Raw genomic sequence first — 26,078 nt, 5'->3', positions numbered from 1 at the left:
TGATGAGTGAGGTGATCAAATCTGCAGATGACACAAAAATATTCAGCGTACTTAAATCACAAATGGATTGTGATGAATTGACTGAGAACCTTGCGAGACTGGAAGATTGGGCATTCATATAGCAGATGAAAAATGTGGACCAGTGCAAGGTGATGCATATAGGGAAAAATAACTCATGCTATAGTTACACAATATTAAATTTCTATTTTAGGAGTACCATCCAGGAAAAAGATCTGGGTATCATAGTTGATGTTACATTGAAATCGTCAGCTCAATATTGTGTGGCGTTCAAAAAGCAAACAGAATGTTAGGAATTATTAGGAAGACAAATAAAATGGAGGATGTCATAATGCCTCTGTATCCGCTCAATGGTTGCACTGCACTTGAATTCTGTGCGCCAATTCTGGTCACCACATCTCAAAAAATATATAGTTGCACTGAAGAAAGTACAGAGAAGAGTGACTAAAATGATAAAGGGCATGGAACACCTCCTCTATTGAGGAGAAACTAAAGAATGTTAGGGCTGTTCAGCTTGGAGAAAAGATGGTTGAGGGGGGAATATGATAGAGGGTCTACAAATCATGAAAGGACTTGAGCGAGTAATTGTGAATGGTCGCCGCATCTCAAAAAAGATATAATTGCGATGGAGAAGGTACAGAGAAGGGCTACCAAATGATAAGGGGAATGGAACAACTCCCCTATGAGGAAAGACTAAAGAGGTTAGGACTTTTCAGCTTGGAGAAGAGACGACTGAGAGGGGATATGATAGAGGTGTTTAAATCATGAGAGGTCTAGAACGGGTAGATGTGAATCGGTTATTTACTCTTTCGGATAGTAGAAAGACTAGGGGGTACTCCATGAAGGTTAGCATGGGGCACATTTAAAACTAATCGGAGAAAGTTCTTTTTACTCAACGCACAATTAAACTCTGGAATTTGTTGCCAGAGGATGTGGTTAGTGCAGTTAGTATAGCTGTGTTTAAAAAAGGATTGGATAAGTTCTGAAGTCCATTACCTTCTATTAAGTTCACGCTGAGGTAGATCTTCAAACGATACGCGAGTGCGTACTTTTGTTCGAGCAGCAGGCGCGAACAAAGTACGCTGGATTTTATACGTTACGTGCGTAGCTTATAAAATCCGGGGTCAGCACACGCAAGGCTGCGCAAAATCGACAGCCTGTGCGCACCGAGCCACACAGCCTGCCTCTGTTCCCTCCGAGGGCCGCTCCGATTCGGATGCGGCCTCGGCGGGAACTTTCCTTCGCCCCTGCCCCCACGTTCCCCTCCCTTCCCCTACCTAACCCACCCCCCCCGGCCCTATCTAAACCCCCCCTTAACTTTGCGTGCGCCGGCCAGCTGCCCCGCCCGTGGTCTGGTCCTGGGGGCTGGTCCGGAGGCCTGGACCACGCCCCGGGCCGGCACCACGCCCCCGGTCCTGCCCCCAAAATGCCACGTCATCCCGCCATGCCCCCGCCACGCCCCTTTCAGGAAGCCCCGGGACTTACGCGCGTCCCGGGGCTCTGTGCGCGCCGGCGGCCTATGCAAAATAGGTGCGCCGGCGCGCGCAGGGCATTTAAAATCCGCCCCTTAGAGAATAGCCACTGCCATTAGCAATGGTAACATGGAATAAGACTTAGTTTTTGGGGTACTTGCCAGGTTCTTTTGGCCTGGATTGGCCACTGTTGGAAACAGGATGCTGGGTTTGATGGACCCTTGGTCTGACCCAGTATGGCATTTTCTTATGTTCTTATTTACTCTTTCAGATAATACCAGGATTAGTGGGCAATCTATGAAGTTAACAAGTAACACATTTAAAACAATTTGAGAAACAATTTTCACTCAATGCACAATCAAGCTCTGGAATTCATTGCCAGGGGATATGGTTTTAAAGCAGTTAGTGTAGCTGGGATTAAAATATTTGGATAAGTTCCTGGAAAAATCCCATAAACTCCTTATTAATCAACAGGGAATAGCCACTGCTTGTTGCTAGCATTAGTAGAATGGGATCTATTTAAATGTTTGGGTACTTGCCAGGTACTTGTGACTTGGATTGGCCACTGTTGGGAAACAGGATGCTGGGCTTGAGGACCCTTGGTCTGACCCAGTTATGTTATGTTTTTATGTAAGGGATTATTTGAGAGATGGTGAATATTGTAAAACGTGGTATGCATGAGGGATAATTGAGGGTATTTAAGAATATTTGGAGATACTAGAGGAACACAGGGAAGGATAGCTTTCAAAAGAACTGTGCACAGCATCATAATATGTGTTTTATATGGCCATGCATAGTTTTACCACATTATTTTATATCCTGCACATATAAAATACGTGCTTTACCCCATAACATATGCACATATGTAGGCTTACACGTGAATACATGCAATGCATTGAAACCACATATGTGGCAATGCATTTGCACATGCATGCTTTTCCTGCCTATTTAAAAAAAATATATGCACATATATTTTACCTGCAACAGTAGGACTTTACATAAGTCTTGATATATGTGTGTAATTTGGCCAATTTTAAAACAAGTGCGCATAAATTAATACCAGTTTACCAATTAGTCTACCAGCTTGCCCAATCCTTCTCCAGGTCATCGAGGACCTGCTGGATTCTTCAGCCTGAACTCCCCACATTTTGCACAGACCTTCCAACCAATTTACACAAAAAGAAGTTTTAAAATCACTTATACCAGATAATCAGCAGGCATAAAAATACGCTAGTAAGTTGGCAAATGTATGCACGGTCTTTTTAAAATAGCAACTTATGCGCACTAGGTGATGACCCCCGCTCCAGAACACTCCATGTTTACACGTGTATGTGCGCACAAAAGTGAAAATATGTGAATATTTTTTACTTTTCTAAAATATGGAATATGCAAGTAGAGACTATTTACGCACATAACATTTTCAAAATGCACCTTTTAAGGGATAATTCAAAGTAATTTTTTAGAATATTGGAAAAGGAGGGAATATCCCAAGACATTGTCAGGATCTAGGTGGTATATACCGGGAATTAAATTATTTATAGAAATAGGATTACCTGTTGTGCCTCACCATGAGCACTTGTGGAAGTGCAAGTCAAATATTCAAGTGTTATGTTCTGTTAAAAGAGCAAGTCAGACCAGATGAAATGTGAAGGTTAATAAACAGTTTATTTGAATTTTACAAGATCAGTCTTCTTACATTCCTTATTAATTTGCCATTAAAGTGCTGACAGAGTTCTGAAATCAAGACAAATTTATTAACAGAAACTTTAACAAGCATCAGAAAAGTGGCAGTCACAAATATCTGCATCACATATGTAAGAAAAAAACATTCTCCTATACAATAAAAATAATAAACGTAACATATGTCGCCAACTAAGATGATGTCAGTAAAATAATGAATGTATAAATTAATCTGTATTTTTAATTAGCTTTTCTTTCAGAAAGAAAGACTGTTGTTTCCACATTAGAAAATATTGGCAATTATAATATTCCACAGTCTCCCAGAGTAAACTGAAAAAAATGATCTTTTTTTTTTTTTTTTTAGCATATATTGAAATTTCATTTGAATATACAAATAAGACACATCTCAGTTGGGTCGATATGTTTTACAGTATTTAATAAAAATCAATTTTATTACACATGTCAAAGCCCCTAAAAGCCAAAATGAATTAAAATGGAAACATGATTTCCATAAACCAAGACTGAAAAAGAATGCCGTATAATGAGACTTGTATGAAATAACCTGCTAGTAAACATAAGGTCTCAGCATAAAATGCACACGTGGGAAGTCCTGCCAGCTGCACGATATGGATCTGATGCACGTTTTATCTGTTACAACCTCAGTGCCACTTAACTTTAGATCCATTCCTGTAAAGGATACGCATGAAGGCAATTCCTCAGACATTCATCTCATTGCTGAGTTTGAAAGAATTCAAGCTATGAAATTTATATACAAAACACAAAAAAAGATATATATATTTATATACATACTCAGAACATTTACTCTTTCTTTTCTGCAACTTCTGCCTTTGGTAACTGCTCAACTCCTTTTCTACCACTGTCATTGCCAAAAGATGAAGAAATTCAGGATTTTTTGGATGTCAAAGAGACACCACTACCCTGAATATCTCCTGCCTCATCACCACTTAATGTAACCTCATAAGACCCTTTTGTTTTCGATCCCAGACCACCAAAGGTGCCAAATTTCAGTTTTGAATGCTTCTCCTTCCCTTTCTTGCCCTCTAGTGATGCGGTGCCACCCTCAAATTCCTGCGTGCCGCTTGGCATGGAAGGGGAGGAGAGCTCCTGCTCATCACTTAAAGAGGAAGACCTGTGCCGAGGCTTTTTACTTTTAAATAATGAAAACTCAAATGTCGAGGACTTTCCTTTTGGAGAAACCGTAGCACCTTCACTCTCCAAATGTGATGATGCTTTTATTATGTCCACTTCCCCCTCTGCAGAGCCCAGGCTAGACTTTGAACTTTTCAAATCTTTCAATCCCTGCACTGAAACAGAAGCTTCCGTTGACCCCAGGTTCACATCTCCGCCTTTTCCTTTTTGCTTAGAAAAATTAAACTTTGGCATTTTGATTTTAGATTTTTTGATTCTGACATCTTGTTCAAGATCAATATCCATATTGCTAGCCTGAATATTTGCATCTGGCTTTGGAAAATTCACATCAACCCCTACTTCTCTTCCAGTCAACTCAGGCCCTGCATATGTGAACTTTGGCATCTTCAATTTGGGGAATATCACTTTGCCTAATGGACTAGCTAAGTTGCTCTGAGGATCGTTTACATTTACTTGAGATACAGCTCCTACTTTGGGACCTGTCATCTCACCCTCTAATTTTTGCCCAGGTATGTGAATGCCTCCTGTAACAGTTGGCATGCGCACATCCATACCTGAAGAAGGTAAAAACCGAGGCCCTTTAAGTTCAGATTCTGTACCAATGTTTACATTCATCTTTGGACTTTTAATGTCCCCAGATAGATCTCCTGGTATCTTTAAAGTAGGTCCTTTTAGGCTGATATCAGATCTGTCAATTTTAAAATCAGGAGAATCAACACTTACACCATAGCCAGGAGCAATTGCACTTTTAATCTCTGCACCAGAAGTACCAATAGTTGGTTTTGAAAGCTTTATATTCATATCTGTATCAGACCCTTCCACTCTGGCAAAGCCTGGCAAATCTCCACCACTTATGCCAACAGTAGGAACATTAATATCACCTGTGGCATTCACACTGCCCTTTAGTTTTGCTCCTTTTAAATTAATATCAGGTAATATATTTATGCGTGGTGCATCTATACCCACGACAGAAGGGACACCAGAGATATCAAGGTCTCCTTTCAGCTTTGGTTCTTTCAAGTTAACATCAAAATCAGGTCCAGATATTCTTGGTGCTGAAACATCCAGTGATGGCAGTTGACCTGCAAGTCCTTTCAGCTTTCCATCAGGACTTTTAACATTCATCTCTGGTGCATCAAAACTTGCAGTCATACCAGGTATTCTCATGTCTCCTTTAATCTTTGGGCCAGAAACGTCAATATTTCCTTTTGGAAGCCTTACTTGAAAATCTGCATCTGTTCCTTGCAAAGTGGGACCAGACATGCTAACATCTGGCATTTTAACTTTTACTCCTTCATGTTTAAAATCAATATTTGGTGCGTCTACATCCAAACTTGGACCTTTAATGTCACCAGAGATGTCAAGGTCCCCTTTTAGCATTGGTCCTTTCAAATTGATATCAAAATCAGATCCAGAGATCTTTGGAGCAGATGCATTTAACGATGGCTTCTGAAATGCAACTCCTCCAAGTTTTCCTTCCGGTCCTTTCACATTAATATTTGGAGCATCAAGATTTGCATCTATGCCAGGCACTTTTATATGCCCTCCATTCTTTGGCCCTGTAACACCAATTTCCCCTTTCGGAAGACCGACATTCAAATGTGCCTCAGGTCCATCCACTTTGGCCCTGACATGTTAAATTTTGTTAACTTGAATTTGGGTTTAAGCTTTATTTCAGAACCTTCAATATTAACATCAGGTAGGCTTCCACTGCCACTTGTAGAAATATCGATTTCAGGTGACTTAATATTTGGTGAAGAAATTCTAAAATCAGGTGCTTTTAACTCTTCTTCAAATTTAGGACTTAGTACAGAGGCTTCACCTTTGAATTTAGGTGATTTTATATCAAACTCAACATCTGGAAAATACATTTTCCCCAACAAAGGTTTCTTAGCTTTAGGTGTCTTAAGATCTCCTTTTAATGCTACATCAGGGTCAGATACACTTAAATTTAAATCTGGTGACTTCAAATTTACATCAGCATCAACAGGTGGAACATTCACATCAAATCCACCTTGCTTGCCTTTTATTTTGGGACCACTCATATGAATTTTAGGCATTTTAAAATCTGCCTTTTTTTCCCTTTATCCCAATATTCAGATCAGGAGATTCAACATTAAATTCTCCCTCTGGAACACTAATATCCATAGAAGGAGATTTGATATCTGGTTTAGAAGTTTTCATTCCAAATGCAAACTTTGGTTTCTTAAATTTAGGGGCCTTAATGTTCATCTCTGGACCTTCTAAATTAATTTCTGGGGTATCTATATTTGCATCCAAATCAGGAGTTTCTAAAGTACCTTTTGGTCCTTTTAAACCTGTGTCTGATCCTTCTAATTTAGGGCCAGATAACTTATATTGGGCTTTTTTAGATGCAGTTCAACATCTGGTGCTGTGGAGTTGGGCCCTGATATGTCCAATGAAGGCATTTTTTAACTTCGATCCCTTAATTTAGCATTTGTGCCTTCTATATCAATGTTAGATGTATCCATATTCACATCCATTCCTGAAGCCTTAAGATCATATTTCACTTTAGGTCCAGATATATCAGGAAGTTGAACGTCTACATTAGGGGAACCTATATCCAAACTGGGACCAGATACATTTATGTCAGCGTTTGGAAGATTCACATCGGCACTAGGTGACGGTAATTTAGATCCAGAGAAATTAAATTTAGGAATCTTAAATTTTGACTTTTCAAATTTTCCTTCTGGAAATTCTGTATCCAACTTTGGACCTCCTATTTCTAATTTTGGACCCTTCAAATCTACTGTTGGAACTTTCCAATCACCTTCAATTTTAGGGCTTGAAAACTTCAGCATCTCCCTTAATTTGGAACCTTTAAGGTTTATATCAACTTGGGAATAGAAACACTGGATTAGTAAAGTTCCATGAAGGCAATCTTAAATTTGTGACCCTTCACTTTCCCTTCTGGGCTTTCAATGGACATATCTGGTGTTTCAAGCTCAATATCCAACTTAGGAGTTTTCATTCCACCTTCAAATTTTGGGCCAGACACATCAATACCTCCTTTCAAGTTCGGACTTTTTTAGATTTAAATCAACATCAGGCATAGAAACGCTTGGTAACTTCATCTCACCTCTTGGAAGTTTAACATCTACATCCCCTTGCATACCAACACTTGGAGCGTCAATATCTATTTTAGGATGAAAAATATCAATGTCACCTTTTGGAAGATTGGGGCCTGATACTCCAAACCCTGACATTTTAAATTTTCTCTTCCCCTCAGGTCCTTCAATATCTATATGTGGAGCATTAACATCCAATTCAGGACCCTTAATGTCTACTTCTGGGATTCTCCCATCACCTTCAAACTTAGGCCCTGATATATCTACATCCCCCTTCCATTTTGGGCCTTTCAAGTTCAAGTCAATATCAGGCATGGAAACCTTTGGTACATGTATTGATGGCATAGAAATTTTAGGAGTTTTCAGTTTCCCTTCTGGGCCTTCAATATTAAAACCTGGAGCATTTATATCTACTTTTGGACCAGAAATTTCAATGTCGCCTTTTGGAAGGCTGGCGTCTATATCAGGACCTTCAAGTTTGGGGGCAGATATTCCAAACCCAGGCATTTTAAATTTAGGCATTTTAAATTTTTTCCTTGCCTCAGGGCCTTCAATATCTATATGTGGAGCATTAACATCCAACTCAGGACCCTTGATGTCTACTTCTGGGATTTTCCCATGACCTTCAAACTTAGGCCCTGATATATCTACGTCCCCCTTCCATTTTGGGCCTTTCAGGTTTAAGTCCACATCAGGCATGGAAATCTTTGGTACATGTATTGATGGCATAGAAATTTTAGGAGTTTTCAGTTTCCCTTCTGGGCCTTCAATATTAACATCTGGAGCATTTATATCTACTTTTGGACCAGAAATTTCAATGTCGCCTTTTGGAAGGCTGGCATCTATATCAGGACCTTCAAGTTTGGGGCTTTTTATTCCAATTTTAGGCATTTTCATTTTAGGAAATTTTAAGCCTCCCTTGCCTTCAATGTCTATATCAGGATCATTAACATCCAATTCAGGACACTTGATGTCTACTTTTGGGATTTTCACATCACCTTCTATATTAGGACCTGAAACATCTACATCCCCTTTCCATTTCGGGCCTTTCACATTCATGTCAAAATGAGGAATGGATATATCCGGCGCATGAACATTCAGTGAAGGCATTGCAGGGAGCTTAAATTTTGGAACTTCTGGGCCTTTAAAGTCAACACTAGGACCAGAAATATCAATGTCACCTTTTGGAAGTTTGACATCTACATCAGGACCTGCAAATTTGGGGGCAGACATTCCAAACCCAGGCATTTTAAATTTAGGCATTTTTAATTTTTCCATCCCCTCAGGTCCTCCAATATCTATATGTGGAGCATTTACATCCAATTCAGGACTCTGGATGTCTAATTTTGGGGCTTTCAAATCACCTTCTAACTTAGGACCTGATATATCTACATCCCCCTTCCATTTTGGGCCTTTCAAGTTCAAGTCAATATCAGGCATGGAAACCTTTGGTACATGTATTGATGGCATAGAAATTTTAGGAGTTTTCAGTTTCCCTTCTGGGCCTTCAATATTAACACCTGGAGCATTTATATCTACTTTTGGACCAGAAATTTCAATGTCGCCTTTTGGAAGGCTGGCATCTACATCAGGACCTTCAAGTTTAGGGCTTTTTATTCCAATTTTAGGCATTTTCATTTTAGGAAATTTTAAGCCTCCCTTCCCTTCAATGTCTATATCAGGATCATTAACATCCAATTCAGGACACTTGATGTCTACTTTTGGGATTTTCACATCACCTTCTATATTAGGACCTGAAACATCTACATCCCCTTTCCATTTCGGGCCTTTCACATTCATGTCAAAATGAGGAATGGATATATCCGGCGCATGAACATTCAGTGAAGGCATTGCAGGGAGCTTAAATTTTGGAACGTGTGGGCCTTTAAAGTCAACACTAGGACCAGAAATATCAATGTCACCTTTTGGAAGTTTGACATCTACATCAGGACCTTCAAATTTGGGGGCAGACATTCCAAACCCAGGCATTTTAAATTTAGGCATTTTTAATTTTTCCATCCCCTCAGGTCCTTCAATATCTATATGTGGAGCATTAACATTCAATTCAGGACTCTGGATGTCTAATTTTGGGGCTTTCAAATCACCTTCTAACTTAGGACCTGATATATCTACATCCCCCTTCCATTTTGGGCCTTTCAAGTTCAAGTCAATATCAGGCATGGAAACCTTTGGTACATGTATTGATGGCATAGAAATTTTAGGAGTTTTCAGTTTCCCTTCTGGGCCTTCAATATTAACACCGGGAGCATTTATATCTACTTTTGGACCAGAAATTTCAATGTCGCCTTTTGGAAGGCTGGCGTCTATATCAGGACCTTCAGGTTTGGGGGCAGATATTCCAAACCCAGGCATTTTAAATTTAGGCATTTTAAATTTTTTCCTTGCCTCAGGGCCTTCAATATCTATATGTGGAGCATTACATCCAATTCAGGACTCTGGATGTCTAATTTTGGGGCTTTCAAATCACCTTCTAACTTAGGACCTGATATATCTACATCCCCCTTCCATTTTGGGCCTTTCAAGTTCAAGTCAATATCAGGCATGGAAACCTTTGGTTACATGTATTGATGGCATAGAAATTTTAGGAGTTTTCAGTTTCCCTTCTGGCCCTTCAATATTAACACCTGGAGCATTTATATCTACTTTTGGACCAGAAATTTCAATGTCGCCTTTTGGAAGGCTGGCATCTATATCAGGACCTTCAGGTTTGGGGGCAGATATTCCAAACCCAGGCATTTTAAATTAGGCATTTTAAATTTTTTCCTTGCCTCAGGTCCTTCAATATCTATATGTGGAGCATTAACATCCAACTCAGGACCCTTGATGTCTACTTCTGGGATTTTCCCATGACCTTCAAAACTTAGGCCCTGATATATCTACGTCCCCCTTCCATTTGGGCCTTTCAGGTTTAAGTCCACATCAGGCATTGAAATCTTTGGTACATGTATTGATGGCATAGAAATTTTAGGAGTTTTCAGTTCCCTTCTGGGCCTTCAATATTAACATCTGGAGCATTTATATCTACTTTTGGACCAGAAATTTCAATGTCGCCTTTTGGAAGGCTGGCATCTACATCAGGACCTTCAAGTTTGGGGCTTTTTATTCCAATTTTAGGCATTTTCATTTTAGGAAATTTTAAGCCTCCCTTCCCTTCAATGTCTATATCAGGATCATTAACATCCAATTCAGGACACTTGATGTCTACTTTTGGGATTTTCACATCACCTTCTATATTAGGACCTGAAACATCTACATTCCCTTTCCATTTCGGGCCTTTCACATTCATGTCAAAATGAGGAATGGATATATCCGGCGCATGAACATTCAGTGAAGGCATTGCAGGGAGCTTAAATTTTGGAACTTCTGGGCCTTTAAAGTCAACACTAGGACCAGAAATATCAATGTCACCTTTTGGAAGTTTGACATCTACATCAGGACCTGCAAATTTGGGGGCAGACATTCCAAACCCAGGCATTTTAAATTTAGGCATTTTTAATTTTTCCGTCCCCTCAGGTCCTCCAATATCTATATGTGGAGCATTTACATCCAATTCAGGACTCTGGATGTCTAATTTTGGGGCTTTCAATTCACCTTCTAACTTAGGACCTGATATATCTACATCCCCCTTCCATTTTGGGCCTTTCAAGTTCAAGTCAATATCAGGCATGGAAACCTTTGGTACATGTATTGATGGCATAGAATTTTAGGAGTTTTCAGATTTCCCTTCTGGGCCTTCAATATTAACACCGGGAGCATTTATATCTACTTTTGGACCAGAAATTTCAATGTCGCCTTTTGGAAGGCTGGCGTCTATATCAGGACCTTCAGGTTTGGGGGCAGATATTCCAAACCCAGGCATTTTAAATTTAGGCATTTTAAATTTTTCCTTGCCTCAGGGCCTTCAATATCTATATGTGGAGCATTTACATCCAATTCAGACTCTGGATGTCTAATTTTGGGGCTTTCAAATCACCTTCTAACTTAGGACCTGATATATCTACATCCCCCTTCCATTTTGGGCCTTTCAAGTTCAAGTCAATATCAGGCATGGAAACCTTTGGTACATGTATTGATGGCTTAGAAATTTTAGGAGTTTTTCAGTTTCCCTTCTGGGCCTTCAATATTAACACCTGGAGCATTTATATCTACTTTTGGACCAGAAATTTCAATGTCGCCTTTTGGAAGGCTGGCATCTATATCAGGACCTTCAGGTTTGGGGGCAGATATTCCAAACCCAGGCATTTTAAATTTAGGCATTTTAAATTTTTTCCTTGCCTCAGGTCCTTCAATATCTATATGTGGAGCATTAACATCCAACTCAGGACCCTTGATGTCTACTTCTGGGATTTTCCCATGACCTTCAAACTTAGGCCCTGATATATCTACGTCCCCCTTCCATTTTGGGCCTTTCAGGTTTAAGTCCACATCAGGCATTGAAATCTTTGGTACATGTATTGATGGCATAGAAATTTTAGGAGTTTTCAGTTTCCCTTCTGGGCCTTCAATATTAACATCTGGAGCATTTATATCTACTTTTGGACCAGAAATTTCAATGTCGCCTTTTGGAAGGCTGGCATCTACATCAGGACCTTCAAGTTTGGGGCTTTTTATTCCAATTTTAGGCATTTTCATTTTAGGAAATTTTAAGCCTCCCTTCCCTTCAATGTCTATATCAGGATCATTAACATCCAATTCAGGACACTTGATGTCTACTTTTGGGATTTTCACATCACCTTCTATATTAGGACCTGAAACATCTACATCTCCTTTCCATTTCGGGCCTTTCACATTCATGTCAAAATGAGGAATGGATATATCCGGCGCATGAACATTCAGTGAAGGCATTGCAGGGAGCTTAAATTTTGGAACTTCTGGGCCTTTAAAGTCAACACTAGGACCAGAAATATCAATGTCACCTTTTGGAAGTTTGACATCTACATCAGGACCTGCAAATTTGGGGGCAGACATTCCAAACCCAGGCATTTTAAATTTAGGCATTTTTAATTTTTCCGTCCCCTCAGGTCCTCCAATATCTATATGTGGAGCATTTACATCAAATTCGGGACTCTGGATGTCTAATTTTGGGGCTTTCAAATCACCTTCTAACTTAGGACCTGATATATCTACATCCCCCTTCCATTTTGGGCCTTTCAAGTTCAAGTCAATATCAGGCATGGAAACCTTTGGTACATGTATTGATGGCATAGAAATTTTAGGAGTTTTCAGTTTCCCTTCTGGGCCTTCAATATTAACACCTGGAGCATTTATATCTACTTTTGGACCAGAAATTTCAATGTCGCCTTTTGGAAGGCTGGCATCTACATCAGGACCTTCAAGTTTAGGGCTTTTTATTCCAATTTTAGGCATTTTCATTTTAGGAAATTTTAAGCCTCCCTTCCCTTCAATGTCTATATCAGGATCATTAACATCCAATTCAGGACACTTGATGTCTACTTTTGGGATTTCACATCACCTTCTATATTAGGACCTGAAACATCTACATCCCCTTTCCATTTCGGGCCTTTCACATTCATGTCAAAATGAGGAATGGATATATCCGGCGCATGAACATTCAGTGAAGGCATTGCAGGGAGCTTAAATTTTGGAACTTCTGGGCCTTTAAAGTCAACACTAGGACCAGAAATATCAATGTCACCTTTTGGAAGTTTGACATCTACATCAGGACCTGCAAATTTGGGGGCAGACATTCCAAACCCAGGCATTTTAAATTTAGGCATTTTTAATTTTTCCGTCCCCTCAAGTCCTCCAATATCTATATGTGGAGCATTTACATCCAATTCAGGACTCTGGATGTCTAATTTGGGGGCTTTCAAATCACCTTCTAACTTAGGACCTGATATATCTACATCCCCCTTCCATTTTGGGCCTTTCAAGTTCAAGTCAATATCAGGCATGGAAACCTTTGGTACATGTATTGATGGCATAGAAATTTTAGGAGTTTTCAGTTTCCCTTCTGGGCCTTCAATATTAACACGTGGAGCATTTATATCTACTTTTGGACCAGAAATTTCAATGTCACCTTTTGGAAGGCTGGCGTCTATATCAGGACCTTCAAGTTTGGGGGCAGATATTCCAAACCCAGGCATTTTAAATTTAGGCATTTTAAATTTTTTCCTTGCCTCAGGGCCTTCAATATCTATATGTGGAGCATTTACATCCAATTCAGGACTCTGGATGTCTAATTTTGGGGCTTTCAAATCACCTTCTAACTTAGGACCTGATATATCTACATCCCCCTTCCATTTTGGGCCTTTCAAGTTCAAGTCAATATCAGGCATGGAAACCTTTGGTACATGTATTGATGGCATAGAAATTTTAGGAGTTTTCAGTTTCCCTTCTGGCCCTTCAATATTAACACCTGGAGCATTTATATCTACTTTTGGACCAGAAATTTCAATGTCGCCTTTTGGAAGGCTGGCATCTATATCAGGACCTTCAGGTTTGGGGGCAGATATTCCAAACCCAGGCATTTTAAATTTAGGCATTTTAAATTTTTTCCTTGCCTCAGGTCCTTCAATATCTATATGTGGAGCATTAACATCCAACTCAGGACCCTTGATGTCTACTTCTGGGATTTTCCCATGACCTTCAAACTTAGGCCCTGATATATCTACGTCCCCCTTCCATTTTGGGCCTTTCAGGTTTAAGTCCACATCAGGCATTGAAATCTTTGGTACATGTATTGATGGCATAGAAATTTTAGGAGTTTTCAGTTTCCCTTCTGGGCCTTCAATATTAACATCTGGAGCATTTATATCTACTTTTGGACCAGAAATTTCAATGTCGCCTTTTGGAAGGCTGGCATCTACATCAGGACCTTCAAGTTTGGGGCTTTTTATTCCAATTTTAGGCATTTTCATTTTAGGAAATTTTAAGCCTCCCTTCCCTTCAATGTCTATATCAGGATCATTAACATCCAATTCAGGACACTTGATGTCTACTTTTGGGATTTTCACATCACCTTCTATATTAGGACCTGAAACATCTACATTCCCTTTCCATTTCGGGCCTTTCACATTCATGTCAAAATGAGGAATGGATATATCCGGCGCATGAACATTCAGTGAAGGCATTGCAGGGAGCTTAAATTTTGGAACTTCTGGGCCTTTAAAGTCAACACTAGGACCAGAAATATCAATGTCACCTTTTGGAAGTTTGACATCTACATCAGGACCTGCAAATTTGGGGGGCAGACATTCCAAACCCAGGCATTTTAAATTTAGGCATTTTTAATTTTTCCGTCCCCTCAGGTCCTCCAATATCTATATGTGGAGCATTTACATCCAATTCAGGACTCTGGATGTCTAATTTTGGGGCTTTCAATTCACCTTCTAACTTAGGACCTGATATATCTACATCCCCCTTCCATTTTGGGCCTTTCAAGTTCAAGTCAATATCAGGCATGGAAACCTTTGGTACATGTATTGATGGCATAGAAATTTTAGGAGTTTTCAGTTTCCCTTCTGGGCCTTCAATATTAACACCGGGAGCATTTATATCTACTTTTGGACCAGAAATTTCAATGTCGCCTTTTGGAAGGCTGGCGTCTATATCAGGACCTTCAGGTTTGGGGGCAGATATTCCAAACCCAGGCATTTTAAATTTAGGCATTTTAAATTTTTTCCTTGCCTCAGGGCCTTCAATATCTATATGTGGAGCATTTACATCCAATTCAGGACTCTGGATGTCTAATTTTGGGGCTTTCAAATCACCTTCTAACTTAGGACCTGATATATCTACATCCCCCTTCCATTTTGGGCCTTTCAAGTTCAAGTCAATATCAGGCATGGAAACCTTTGGTACATGTATTGATGGCATAGAAATTTTAGGAGTTTTCAGTTTCCCTTCTGGGCCTTCAATATTAACACCTGGAGCATTTATATCTACTTTTGGACCAGAAATTTCAATGTCGCCTTTTGGAAGGCTGGCATCTATATCAGGACCTTCAGGTTTGGGGGCAGATATTCCAAACCCAGGCATTTTAAATTTAGGCATTTTAAATTTTTTCCTTGCCTCAGGTCCTTCAATATCTATATGTGGAGCATTAACATCCAACTCAGGACCCTTGATGTCTACTTCTGGGATTTTCCCATGACCTTCAAACTTAGGCCCTGATATATCTACGTCCCCCTTCCATTTTGGGCCTTTCAGGTTTAAGTCCACATCAGGCATTGAAATCTTTGGTACATGTATTGATGGCATAGAAATTTTAGGAGTTTTCAGTTTCCCTTCTGGGCCTTCAATATTAACATCTGGAGCATTTATATCTACTTTTGGACCAGAAATTTCAATGTCGCCTTTTGGAAGGCTGGCATCTACATCAGGACCTTCAAGTTTGGGGCTTTTTATTCCAATTTTAGGCATTTTCATTTTAGGAAATTTTAAGCCTCCCTTCCCTTCAATGTCTATATCAGGATCATTAACATCCAATTCAGGACACTTGATGTCTACTTTTGGGATTTTCACATCACCTTCTATATTAGGACCTGAAACATCTACATCTCCTTTCCATTTCGGGCCTTTCACATTCATGTCAAAATGAGGAATGGATATATCCGGCGCATGAACATTCAGTGAAGGCATTGCAGGGAGCTTAAATTTTGGAACTTCTGGGCCTTTAAAGTCAACACTAGGACCAGAAATATCAATGTCACCTTTTGGAAGTTTGACATCTACATCAGGACCTGCAAATTTGGGGGCAGACATTCCAAACCCAGGCATTTTAAATTTAGGCATTTTTAATTTTTCCGTCCCCTCAGGTCCTCCAATATCTATATGTGGAGCATTTACATCAAATTCGGGACTCTGGATGTCTAATTTTGGGGCTTTCAAATCACCTTCTAACTTAGGACCTGATATATCTACATCCCCCTTCCATTTTGGGCCTTTCAAGTTCAAGTCAATATCAGGCATGGAAACCTTTGGTACATGTATTGATGGCATAGAAATTTTAGGAGTTTTCAGTTTCCCTTCTGGGCCTTCAATATTAACACCTGGAGCATTTATATCTACTTTTGGACCAGAAATTTCAATGTCGCCTTTTGGAAGGCTGGCATCTACATCAGGACCTTCAAGTTTAGGGCTTTTTATTCCAATTTTAGGCATTTTCATTTTAGGAAATTTTAAGCCTCCCTTCCCTTCAATGTCTATATCAGGATCATTAACATCCAATTCAGGACACTTGATGTCTACTTTTGGGATTTTCACATCACCTTCTATATTAGGACCTGAAACATCTACATCCCCTTTCCATTTCGGGCCTTTCACATTCATGTCAAAATGAGGAATGGATATATCCGGCGCATGAACATTCAGTGAAGGCATTGCAGGGAGCTTAAATTTTGGAACTTCTGGGCCTTTAAAGTCAACACTAGGACCAGAAATATCAATGTCACCTTTTGGAAGTTTGACATCTACATCAGGACCTGCAAATTTGGGGGCAGACATTCCAAACCCAGGCATTTTAAATTTAGGCATTTTTAATTTTTCCGTCCCCTCAAGTCCTCCAATATCTATATGTGGAGCATTTACATCCAATTCAGGACTCTGGATGTCTAATTTGGGGGCTTTCAAATCACCTTCTAACTTAGGACCTGATATATCTACATCCCCCTTCCATTTTGGGCCTTTCAAGTTCAAGTCAATATCAGGCATGGAAACCTTTGGTACATGTATTGATGGCATAGAAATTTTAGGAGTTTTCAGTTTCCCTTCTGGGCCTTCAATATTAACACGTGGAGCATTTATATCTACTTTTGGACCAGAAATTTCAATGTCACCTTTTGGAAGGCTGGCGTCTATATCAGGACCTTCAAGTTTGGGGGCAGATATTCCAAACCCAGGCATTTTAAATTTAGGCATTTTAAATTTTTTCCTTGCCTCAGGGCCTTCAATATCTATATGTGGAGCATTTACATCCAATTCAGGACTCTGGATGTCTAATTTTGGGGCTTTCAAATCACCTTCTAACTTAGGACCTGATATATCTACATCCCCCTTCCATTTTGGGCCTTTCAAGTTCAAGTCAATATCAGGCATGGAAACCTTTGGTACATGTATTGATGGCATAGAAATTTTAGGAGTTTTCAGTTTCCCTTCTGGCCCTTCAATATTAACACCTGGAGCATTTATATCTACTTTTGGACCAGAAATTTCAATGTCGCCTTTTGGAAGGCTGGCGTCTATATCAGGACCTTCAAGTTTGGGGACAGATATTCCAAACCCAGGCATTTTAAATTTAGGCATTTTAAATTTTTTCCTTGCCTCAGGTCCTTCAATATCTATATGTGGAGCATTAACATCCAACTCAGGACCCTTGATGTCTACTTCTGGGATTTTCCCATGACCTTCAAACTTAGGTCCTGATATATCTACGTCCCCCTTCCATTTTGGGCCTTTCAGGTTTAAGTCCACATCAGGCATGGAAATCTTTGGTACATGTATTGATGGCATAGAAATTTTAGGAGTTTTCAGTTTCCCTTCTGGGCCTTCAATATTAACATCTGGAGCATTTATATCTACCTTTGGACCAGAAATTTCAATGTCGCCTTTTGGAAGGCTGGCATCTACATCAGGACCTTCAAGTTTGGGGCTTTTTATTCCAATTTTAGGCATTTTCATTTTAGGAAATTTTAAGCCTCCCTTCCCTTCAATGTCTATATCAGGATCATTAACATCCAATTCAGGACACTTGATGTCTACTTTTGGGATTTTCACATCACCTTCTATATTAGGACCTGAAACATCTACATCCCCTTTCCATTTCGGGCCTTTCACATTCATGTCAAAATGAGGAATGGATATATCCGGCGCATGAACATTCAGTGAAGGCATTGCAGGGAGCTTAAATTTTGGAATTTCTGGGCCTTTAAAGTCAACACTAGGACCAGAAATATCAATGTCACCTTTTGGAAGTTTGACATCTACATCAGGACCTGCAAATTTGGGGGCAGACATTCCAAACCCAGGCATTTTAAATTTAGGCATTTTTAATTTTTCCGTCCCCTCAGGTCCTCCAATATCTATATGTGGAGCATTTACATCCAATTCGGGACTCTGGATGTCTAATTTTGGGGCTTTCAAATCACCTTCTAACTTAGGACCTGATATATCTACATCCCCCTTCCATTTTGGGCCTTTCAAGTTCAAGTCAATATCAGGCATGGAAACCTTTGGTACATGTATTGATGGCATAGAAATTTTAGGAGTTTTCAGTTTCCCTTCTGGGCCTTCAATATTAACACCTGGAGCATTTATATCTACTTTTGGACCAGAAATTTCAATGTCGCCTTTTGGAAGGCTGGCGTCTATATCAGGACCTTCAAGTTTGGGGGCAGATATTCCAAACCCAGGCATTTTAAATTTAGGCATTTTAAATTTTTTCCTTGCCTCAGGGCCTTCAATATCTATATGTGGAGCATTTACATCCAACTCAGGACCCTTGATGTCTACTTCTGGGATTTTCCCATGACCTTCAAACTTAGGCCCTGATATATCTACGTCCCCCTTCCATTTTGGGCCTTTCAGGTTTAAGTCCACATCAGGCATGGAAATCTTTGGTACATGTATTGATGGCATAGAAATTTTAGGAGTTTTCAGTTTCCCTTCTGGGCCTTCAATATTAACATCTGGAGCATTTATATCTACTTTTGGACCAGAAATTTCAATGTTGCCTTTTGGAAGGCTGGCATCTACATCAGGACCTTCAAGTTTGGGGCTTTTTATTCCAATTTTAGGCATTTTCATTTTAGGAAATTTTAAGCCTCCCTTCCCTTCAATGTCTATATCAGGATCATTAACATCCAATTCAGGACACTTGATGTCTACTTTTGGGATTTTCACATCACCTTCTATATTAGGACCTGAAACATCTACATCCCCTTTCCATTTCGGGCCTTTCACATTCATGTCAAAATGAGGAATGGATATATCCGGCGCATTAACATTCAGTGAAGGCATTGCAGGGAGCTTAAATTTTGGAACTTCTGGGCCTTTAAAGTCAACACTAGGACCAGAAATATCAATGTCACCTTTTCGAAGTTTGACATCTACATCAGGACCTGCAAATTTGGGGGCAGACATTCCAAACCCAGGCATTTTAAATTTAGGCATTTTTAATTTTTCCGTCCCCTCAGGTCCTCCAATATCTATATGTGGAGCATTTACATCCAATTCAGGACTCTGGATGTCTAATTTTGGGGCTTTCAAATCACCTTCTAACTTAGGACCTGATATATCTACATCCCCCTTCCATTTTGGGCCTTTCAAGTTCAAGTCAATATCAGGCATGGAAACCTTTGGTACATGTATTGATGGCATAGAAATTTTAGGAGTTTTCAGTTTCCCTTCTGGGCCTTCAATATTAACACCTGGAGCATTTATATCTACTTTTGGACCAGAAATTTCAATGTCGCCTTTTGGAAGGCTGGCATCTACATCAGGACCTTCAAGTTTAGGGCTTTTTATTCCAATTTTAGGCATTTTCATTTTAGGAAATTTTAAGCCTCCCTTCCCTTCAATGTCTATATCAGGATCATTAATATCCAATTCAGGACACTTGATGTCTACTTTTGGGATTTTCACATCACGTTCTATATTAGGACCTGAAACATCTACATCCCCTTTCCATTTCGGGCCTTTCACATTCATGTCAAAATGAGGAATGGATATATCCGGCGCATGAACATTCAGTGAAGGCATTGCAGGGAGCTTAAATTTTGGAACGTGTGGGCCTTTAACGTCAACACTTGGACCAGAAATATCAATGTCACCTTTTGGAAGTTTGACATCTACATCAGGACCTTCAAATTTGGGGGCAGACATTCCAAACCCAGGCATTTTTAATTTAGGCATTTTTAATTTTTCCGTCCCCTCAGGTCCTTCAATATCTATATGTGGAGCATTAACATTCAATTCAGGACTCTGGATGTCTAATTTTGGGGCTTTCAAATCACCTTCTAACTTAGGACCTGATATATCTACATCCCCCTTCCATTTTGGGCCTTTCAAGTTCAAGTCAATATCAGGCATGGAAACCTTTGGTACATGTATTGATGGCATAGAAATTTTAGGAGTTTTCAGTTTCCCTTCTGGGCCTTCAATATTAACACCTGGAGCATTTATATCTACTTTTGGACCAGAAATTTCAATGTCGCCTTTTGGAAGGCTGGCGTCTATATCAGGACCTTCAAGTTTGGGAACAGATATTCCAAACCCAGGCATTTTAAATTTAGGCATTTTAAATTTTTTCCTTGCCTCAGGGCCTTCAATATCTATATGTGGAGCATTTACATCCAATTCAGGACTCTGGATGTCTAATTTGGGGGCTTTCAAATCACCTTCTAACTTAGGACCTGATATATCTACATCCCCCTTCCATTTTGGGCCTTTCAAGTTCAAGTCAATATCAGGCATGGAAACCTTTGGTACATGTATTGATGGCATAGAAATTTTAGGAGTTTTCAGTTTCCCTTCTGGGCCTTCAATATTAACACCTGGAGCATTTATATCTACTTTTGGACCAGAAATTTCAATGTCGCCTTTTGGAAGGCTGGCGTCTATATCAGGACCTTCAAGTTTTGGGGCAGATATTCCAAACCCAGGCATTTTAAATTTAGGCATTTTAAATTTTTTCCTTGCCTCAGGTCCTTCAATATCTATATGTGGAGCATTTACATCCAACTCAGGACCCTTGATGTCTACTTCTGGGATTTTCCCATGACCTTCAAACTTAGGCCCTGATATATCTACGTCCCCCTTCCATTTTGGGCCTTTCAGGTTCAAGTCAACATCAGGCATGGAAATCTTTGGGACATGTATTGATGGCATAGAAATTTTAGGAGATTTCAGTTTCCCTTCTGGGCTTTCAATATTAACACCTGGAGCATTTATATCTACTTTTGGACCAGAAATTTCAATGTCGCCTTTTGGAAGGCTGGCATCTACATCAGGACCTTCAAGTTTGGGGCTTTTTATTCCAATTTTAGGCATTTTCATTTTAGGAAATTTTAAGCCTCCCTTCCCTTCAATGTCTACATCAGGATCATTAACATCCAATTCAGGACACTTGATGTCTACTTTTGGGATTTTCACATCACCTTCTATATTAGGACCTGAAACATCTACATCCCCTTTCCATTTCGGGCCTTTCACATTCATGTCAAAATGAGGAATGGATATATCCGGCGCATGAACATTCAGTGAAGGCATTGCAGGGAGCTTAAATTTTGGAACTTCTGGGCCTTTAAAGTCAACACTAGGACCAGAAATATCAATGTCACCTTTTGGAAGTTTGACATCTACATCAGGACCTTCAAATTTGGGGGCAGACATTCCAAACCCAGGCATTTTAAATTTAGGCATTTTTAATTTTTCTCTCACCTCAGGGCCTTCAATATCTATATGTGGAGCATTAACATTCAATTCAGGACTCTGGATGTCTAATTTTGGGGCTTTCAATTCACCTTCTAACTTAGGACCTGATATATCTACATCCCCCTTCCATTTTGGGCCTTTCAGGTTCAAGTCAACATCAGGCATGGAAACCTTTGGTACATGTATTGATGGCATAGAAATGTTAGGAGTTTTCAGTTTCCCTTCTGGGCCTTCAATATTAACACCTGGAGCATTTATATCTACTTTTGGACCAGAAATTTCAATGTCGCCTTTTGGAAGGCTGGCATCTACATCAGGACCTTCAAGTTTGGGGCTTTTTATTCCAATTTTAGGCATTTTCAATTTAGGAAATTTTAAGCCTTTCTTCCCTTCAATGTCTATATCAGGAGCATTAACATCCAATTCAGGAGACTTGATGTCTACTTTTGGGATTTTCACATCACCTTCTATATTAGGACCTGAAACATCTACATCCCCTTTCCATTTCGGGCCTTTCACATTCAAGTCAACATGAGGAATGGATATATCCGGCGCATTAACATTCAGTGAAGGCATTGCAGGAAGCTTAAATTTTGGAACTTCTGGGCCTTTAAAGTCAACGCTAGGACCAGAAATGTCAATGTCACCTTTTGGAAGTTTGACATCTGCATCAGGTCCTTTTGGTTTAGAGCCTGATATTCCAAACCCAGACATTTTAAATTCTTTCTTCCCCTCAGGTCCTTCAATATCTATATCAGGAGCATGAACATCCAATTTAGGACTCTTGATGTCTACTTTTGGGTGCTTCACTTCACCTTCTATCTTAGGACCTGATATATCTACATCCCCCTTCCATTTTGGGCCTTTTAGTTTCAAGTCAACATCAGGAATCGATACATCAAGCGCATGAACATTCAGTGAAGGCATTGTAGGGAGCCTAATTTTTGAAATTTCTGGGCCTCTAAGGTCAACGCTAGGACCAGAAATATCTATGTCACCTTTTGGAAATTTGGCATCTACATCAGGAGATTTAGGCTTGATTTCTGATATTCCATACTTAGGAATATTAAATTTAGGAAAATATAAGTTTCCCTGCCCTTTAGGTCCTTCAATGTCTATACTGGGAGCTTTAATGTCCAATTCAGTACCTTTGATGTCTACTTTTGGAACTTGCTCATCACTTGCTATCTTAGGACCTGATATACCTACATCAGTCTTCAATTTCGGTCCTTTGAGGTTCAAATCAACATCAGGAATGGCTACATCAGTCACATGATCATTTAGTGAATGCATTGTATTGAGACTGAATTTTGAACCTGTTAGTTTTCTTTCTGAATCTTCAGTGCCAACTCTTTTTTCATCAATGTCTAATTTTGGGCCTGATATTTCCAGATCACTACTTGGAAGTTTTATTTCAGCTTCAGAGATACCAAATTTTGTGAAATCAATCTTAGCTATCTTTACTTTTCCTTCAGGCACTTTAGTGTCAACATCTGGTACATTAATGGCCATTTTTGGAACACTGATATTGCTTTTTATATTTGTTCTAGAAATGCCTATTTGTGGAGCTTTGATATCGGACTCATTGTCTGCCTTTGACACATTGGTATGAATATCATAACCTGATGCTGTGTTTTCGGAAAAACCAAATTTAGGCAACTTGGTTACAGGTATGTTGAATTTTACCTCGTAATTTTCAGTGTCAGCACCTGGAGTTTTTATCTCAAATTCTTTTGTTTTAATGTCCATAATTTTTGGACTGGTCCCGTCAACTGTTGGGGCTTTAATACCTGCTTCAGTCTTTGAGGTGGAGATACTTGGATCTAGAGCTTTCATTTCTGTACCTGAGAGTTTAAACTGAGGCATTGACAATTCTCCCTGTAGCCCTTGGAAGTTAATTTTAGGAGTCTTGGTATCAACTTTTATCTTGGGGCTCATCAAGTTAACCTCAGGCATTTTAACATTTGCTTCATTCTTTGGTGGAGAAATGTGTGCTTGAATATCAACATTTGGAACCTTAATGTCAACATCTGGTTTTATAGAAATGCCTTTTTCAGTCAGTTTAACATCAACATCAGGGCTCTTCAGCTTATGTCCTGATATATCAAATCTTGGTAACTTGTTTTTCTCTTCCATGTCAGATGGTATATTTAAATCACTTCTGATATTAACATCTGAATCTCTGATAGGAGGTTTAGAGATATTTATGTCAGGTTTTCCCAAAATGGCTTCTCTTTTATGGACATCAGATGCACCTACATCAACTTTCCTACTTAATGATTCAGCAGTTGGTCCAGAAAATGTCGTACTTTTTAAATCAATCCCTATGTCTCTCATTTGCAAGTGTTTCCCACTTACATCAGTTTGCGGTATTTTGATCACTGTCTTTTTCTCTTCTCTTTCCTGATCCATTTTCGAGAATTCTGTAAATTCTTGCCTTGGAATTTTAATCTTAAATTCAGGACTGCTGATATCAATTTCTTTCACTTCTTCCGGCCCAGTTACATCCACAGTGTATGCGGTAACTTTTCTGGTAACTGTTATGGTCCTGCTTTGTGTTTCCATAGGTTCTATGTCCGGCATGTCATCTGATTTAAGACGTGGTTTTATTTTCTTTGTGTAAATTCGCCTGTAATCTTCATCATCCCCACTCTACAAACAAAACAAGTAAATGCATATATAATTCAGACACAGTGAAATTTTACTTGTAATTTCTTATGCAAAACTTTCAGGCAGGACAGATCATAGTGTTAAATTGCTCTATAAATCAATTGATATTTTGAGTCTTCTCACAGACAAGCAGGATGGTAGTCCTCACATATGGGTGACATCACAGGATGGAGCCCTGTACGGAAAACTTTTCTGTCAAAGTTTCTACAAAGCTTTGACTGAAACTGGCACACTGAGTGCACTGAGAATGCTCAGCCTGCAATTATCCCTGTGAGCCACAAGTGTCTCCCTCAGTATTGTTTTTTCCGCTCTGCAGTAAGCATAGCGCTTGGAGCTCTGTGAGGAATTTTTAACATTTTTCCTCCAGAAATACTTAACTTTTTACTTCAACAGACACTTTTCCCTGCAGGGGTCTCCCTCCGCGTACATTTTTACGATGCTTGGTGAGTACTATGACTTATTTTTCAGTCGGTTCCTGTCACATTTCTGGCCTGCTAACTGACTGAGGCCTTCCCTCTCCCTATTTTTTCAGTTAGCTACACATAGCCTGCGAGTGTCTCTCTGTGACACTCTGCTTGGCTATTAGCGCTAGTGGGACAGGGACTTCCACGGTTTCCGTTGCCGCCAGGGCTCCTGTAGATTTGGGTCCTTCGTTCCCCGGTACCCTCGCGCAGTTGATGCCCCATCGCTACCATCGGTACCCCCTCTCAGACTGCCCTGGATTTTTAGATGCCATCAGTACCCCTTCCCCCGCGGTACCCTGATGCCATCCTCCCTGCATCATTTTTATCAGTGCTGCCAGGTTTTTCCTCCTTGGCACTGATTTTTCCTTGGGCTCCTTCGGTGCCGCCTTTACCCAGGTGAATGCCCTCGACGCACACCTTGTCTTGTCGCTGCCATCCATACTCGGGTCGATGCCACCGTTGCCCGGGACACTTCCATCGATGCCGAGGTCACTTTCCTCAATGCCATCCCTTAAGTTATGGATGCCATTGAGGTCCAGAGCCTTTCCATCAATGGGCATCGATGCAAGGTCGATTCAATTGGTGGAAATCGATGCCCAGGTCGATTCCATCGATGGGCATCCATGCCAATACCTTTCCATGGATGCCATCGATGCCAATGCCAATTCCATGGCTGGCATCGATGCCAAAATGGATTCCATCGATGTCAATGTCACTTCCATCCATGGGGTCCATGCCAACATCGATTCCATCAGTGCCCATGTTGGTGCCATCGACATCCTTGTCTGTGGCGCCGATACCATGCAAACTTTTGCTACCCAAGTCAGTCCAATCGATACCGTCAATGTCCGTGGCCATACTGTCGATGCCCTTGGCTATGCCACCAAGGGCATCAGCGCCAGTCCCCATACATCGATGCCCTCGACACCCACGTCGTTCCCATCGGTGTCTTCGACGTTCCTATTGATGCGGTCATTGCCTCCGTCGATGCCGGTATCTCTTTTCGATAACGATGTTTTTTTCGACTATTCGATGCCACATCGTTCCCGTAGATACCTATGCCGACGCTGTCAGTGCTCTGTCACAGTCATCATTACTCT

At 40.1% G+C, this 26,078-nt stretch overlaps 4 protein-coding genes and 1 pseudogene across 4 annotated transcripts in view; all 5 read right to left on the bottom strand.

Moving 5' to 3' along the window:
* Positions 1–3,136: 3,136 nt before the first annotated feature.
* Positions 3,137–5,940, bottom strand: LOC115098348 (neuroblast differentiation-associated protein AHNAK-like). The gene has a single exon (XM_029614892.1). The coding sequence runs from the start codon at positions 5,718–5,720 to the stop codon at positions 4,074–4,076; it is 1,647 nt and encodes a 548-aa protein (XP_029470752.1). The 5' UTR covers positions 5,721–5,940; the 3' UTR covers positions 3,137–4,073.
* Positions 5,913–6,782, bottom strand: LOC115098349 (annotated as a pseudogene).
* Positions 6,783–6,810: 28 nt separating this feature from the next.
* Positions 6,811–10,130, bottom strand: LOC115098346 (neuroblast differentiation-associated protein AHNAK-like). The gene is given in 2 exon segments (XM_029614891.1): positions 6,811–9,867; positions 9,870–10,130. Coding segments are annotated over 2 exon segments (2,631 nt in total). The 5' UTR covers positions 9,994–10,130; the 3' UTR covers positions 6,811–7,360.
* A 62-nt stretch (positions 10,131–10,192) lies between these two features.
* On the bottom strand, positions 10,193–11,171 carry LOC115098350 (neuroblast differentiation-associated protein AHNAK-like). Its single transcript, XM_029614893.1, has one exon. The coding sequence runs from the start codon at positions 11,145–11,147 to the stop codon at positions 10,425–10,427; it is 723 nt and encodes a 240-aa protein (XP_029470753.1). The 5' UTR covers positions 11,148–11,171; the 3' UTR covers positions 10,193–10,424.
* AHNAK (AHNAK nucleoprotein) overlaps positions 11,169–26,078 on the bottom strand; it is a 68,955-nt gene continuing 54,045 nt past the window's right edge. The window contains 4 exon segments of the mRNA XM_029614890.1: positions 11,169–11,541; positions 11,543–12,912; positions 12,915–14,658; positions 14,660–24,496. Coding sequence (XP_029470750.1) covers positions 11,374–11,541; positions 11,543–12,912; positions 12,915–14,658; positions 14,660–24,496 — 13,119 coding nt within the window. The 3' untranslated portion in view covers positions 11,169–11,373.

This window comes from Rhinatrema bivittatum, chromosome 8, assembly GCF_901001135.1.
Source record: "Rhinatrema bivittatum chromosome 8, aRhiBiv1.1, whole genome shotgun sequence".
Taxonomy (NCBI): Eukaryota; Metazoa; Chordata; class Amphibia; order Gymnophiona; family Rhinatrematidae; genus Rhinatrema; species Rhinatrema bivittatum.
This window is presented reverse-complemented; position numbering and strand designations above follow the sequence as displayed.

Coding starts and splice junctions, on each gene's coding strand:
- LOC115098348 (XM_029614892.1), bottom strand. CDS start 5,720: ATGCTAAAAGGGGACCTTGACATCTCTGGTGACATTAAAGGTCCAAGT.
- LOC115098350 (XM_029614893.1), bottom strand. CDS start 11,147: ATGCCATCAATACATGTACCAAAGGTTTCCATGCCTGATATTGACTTG.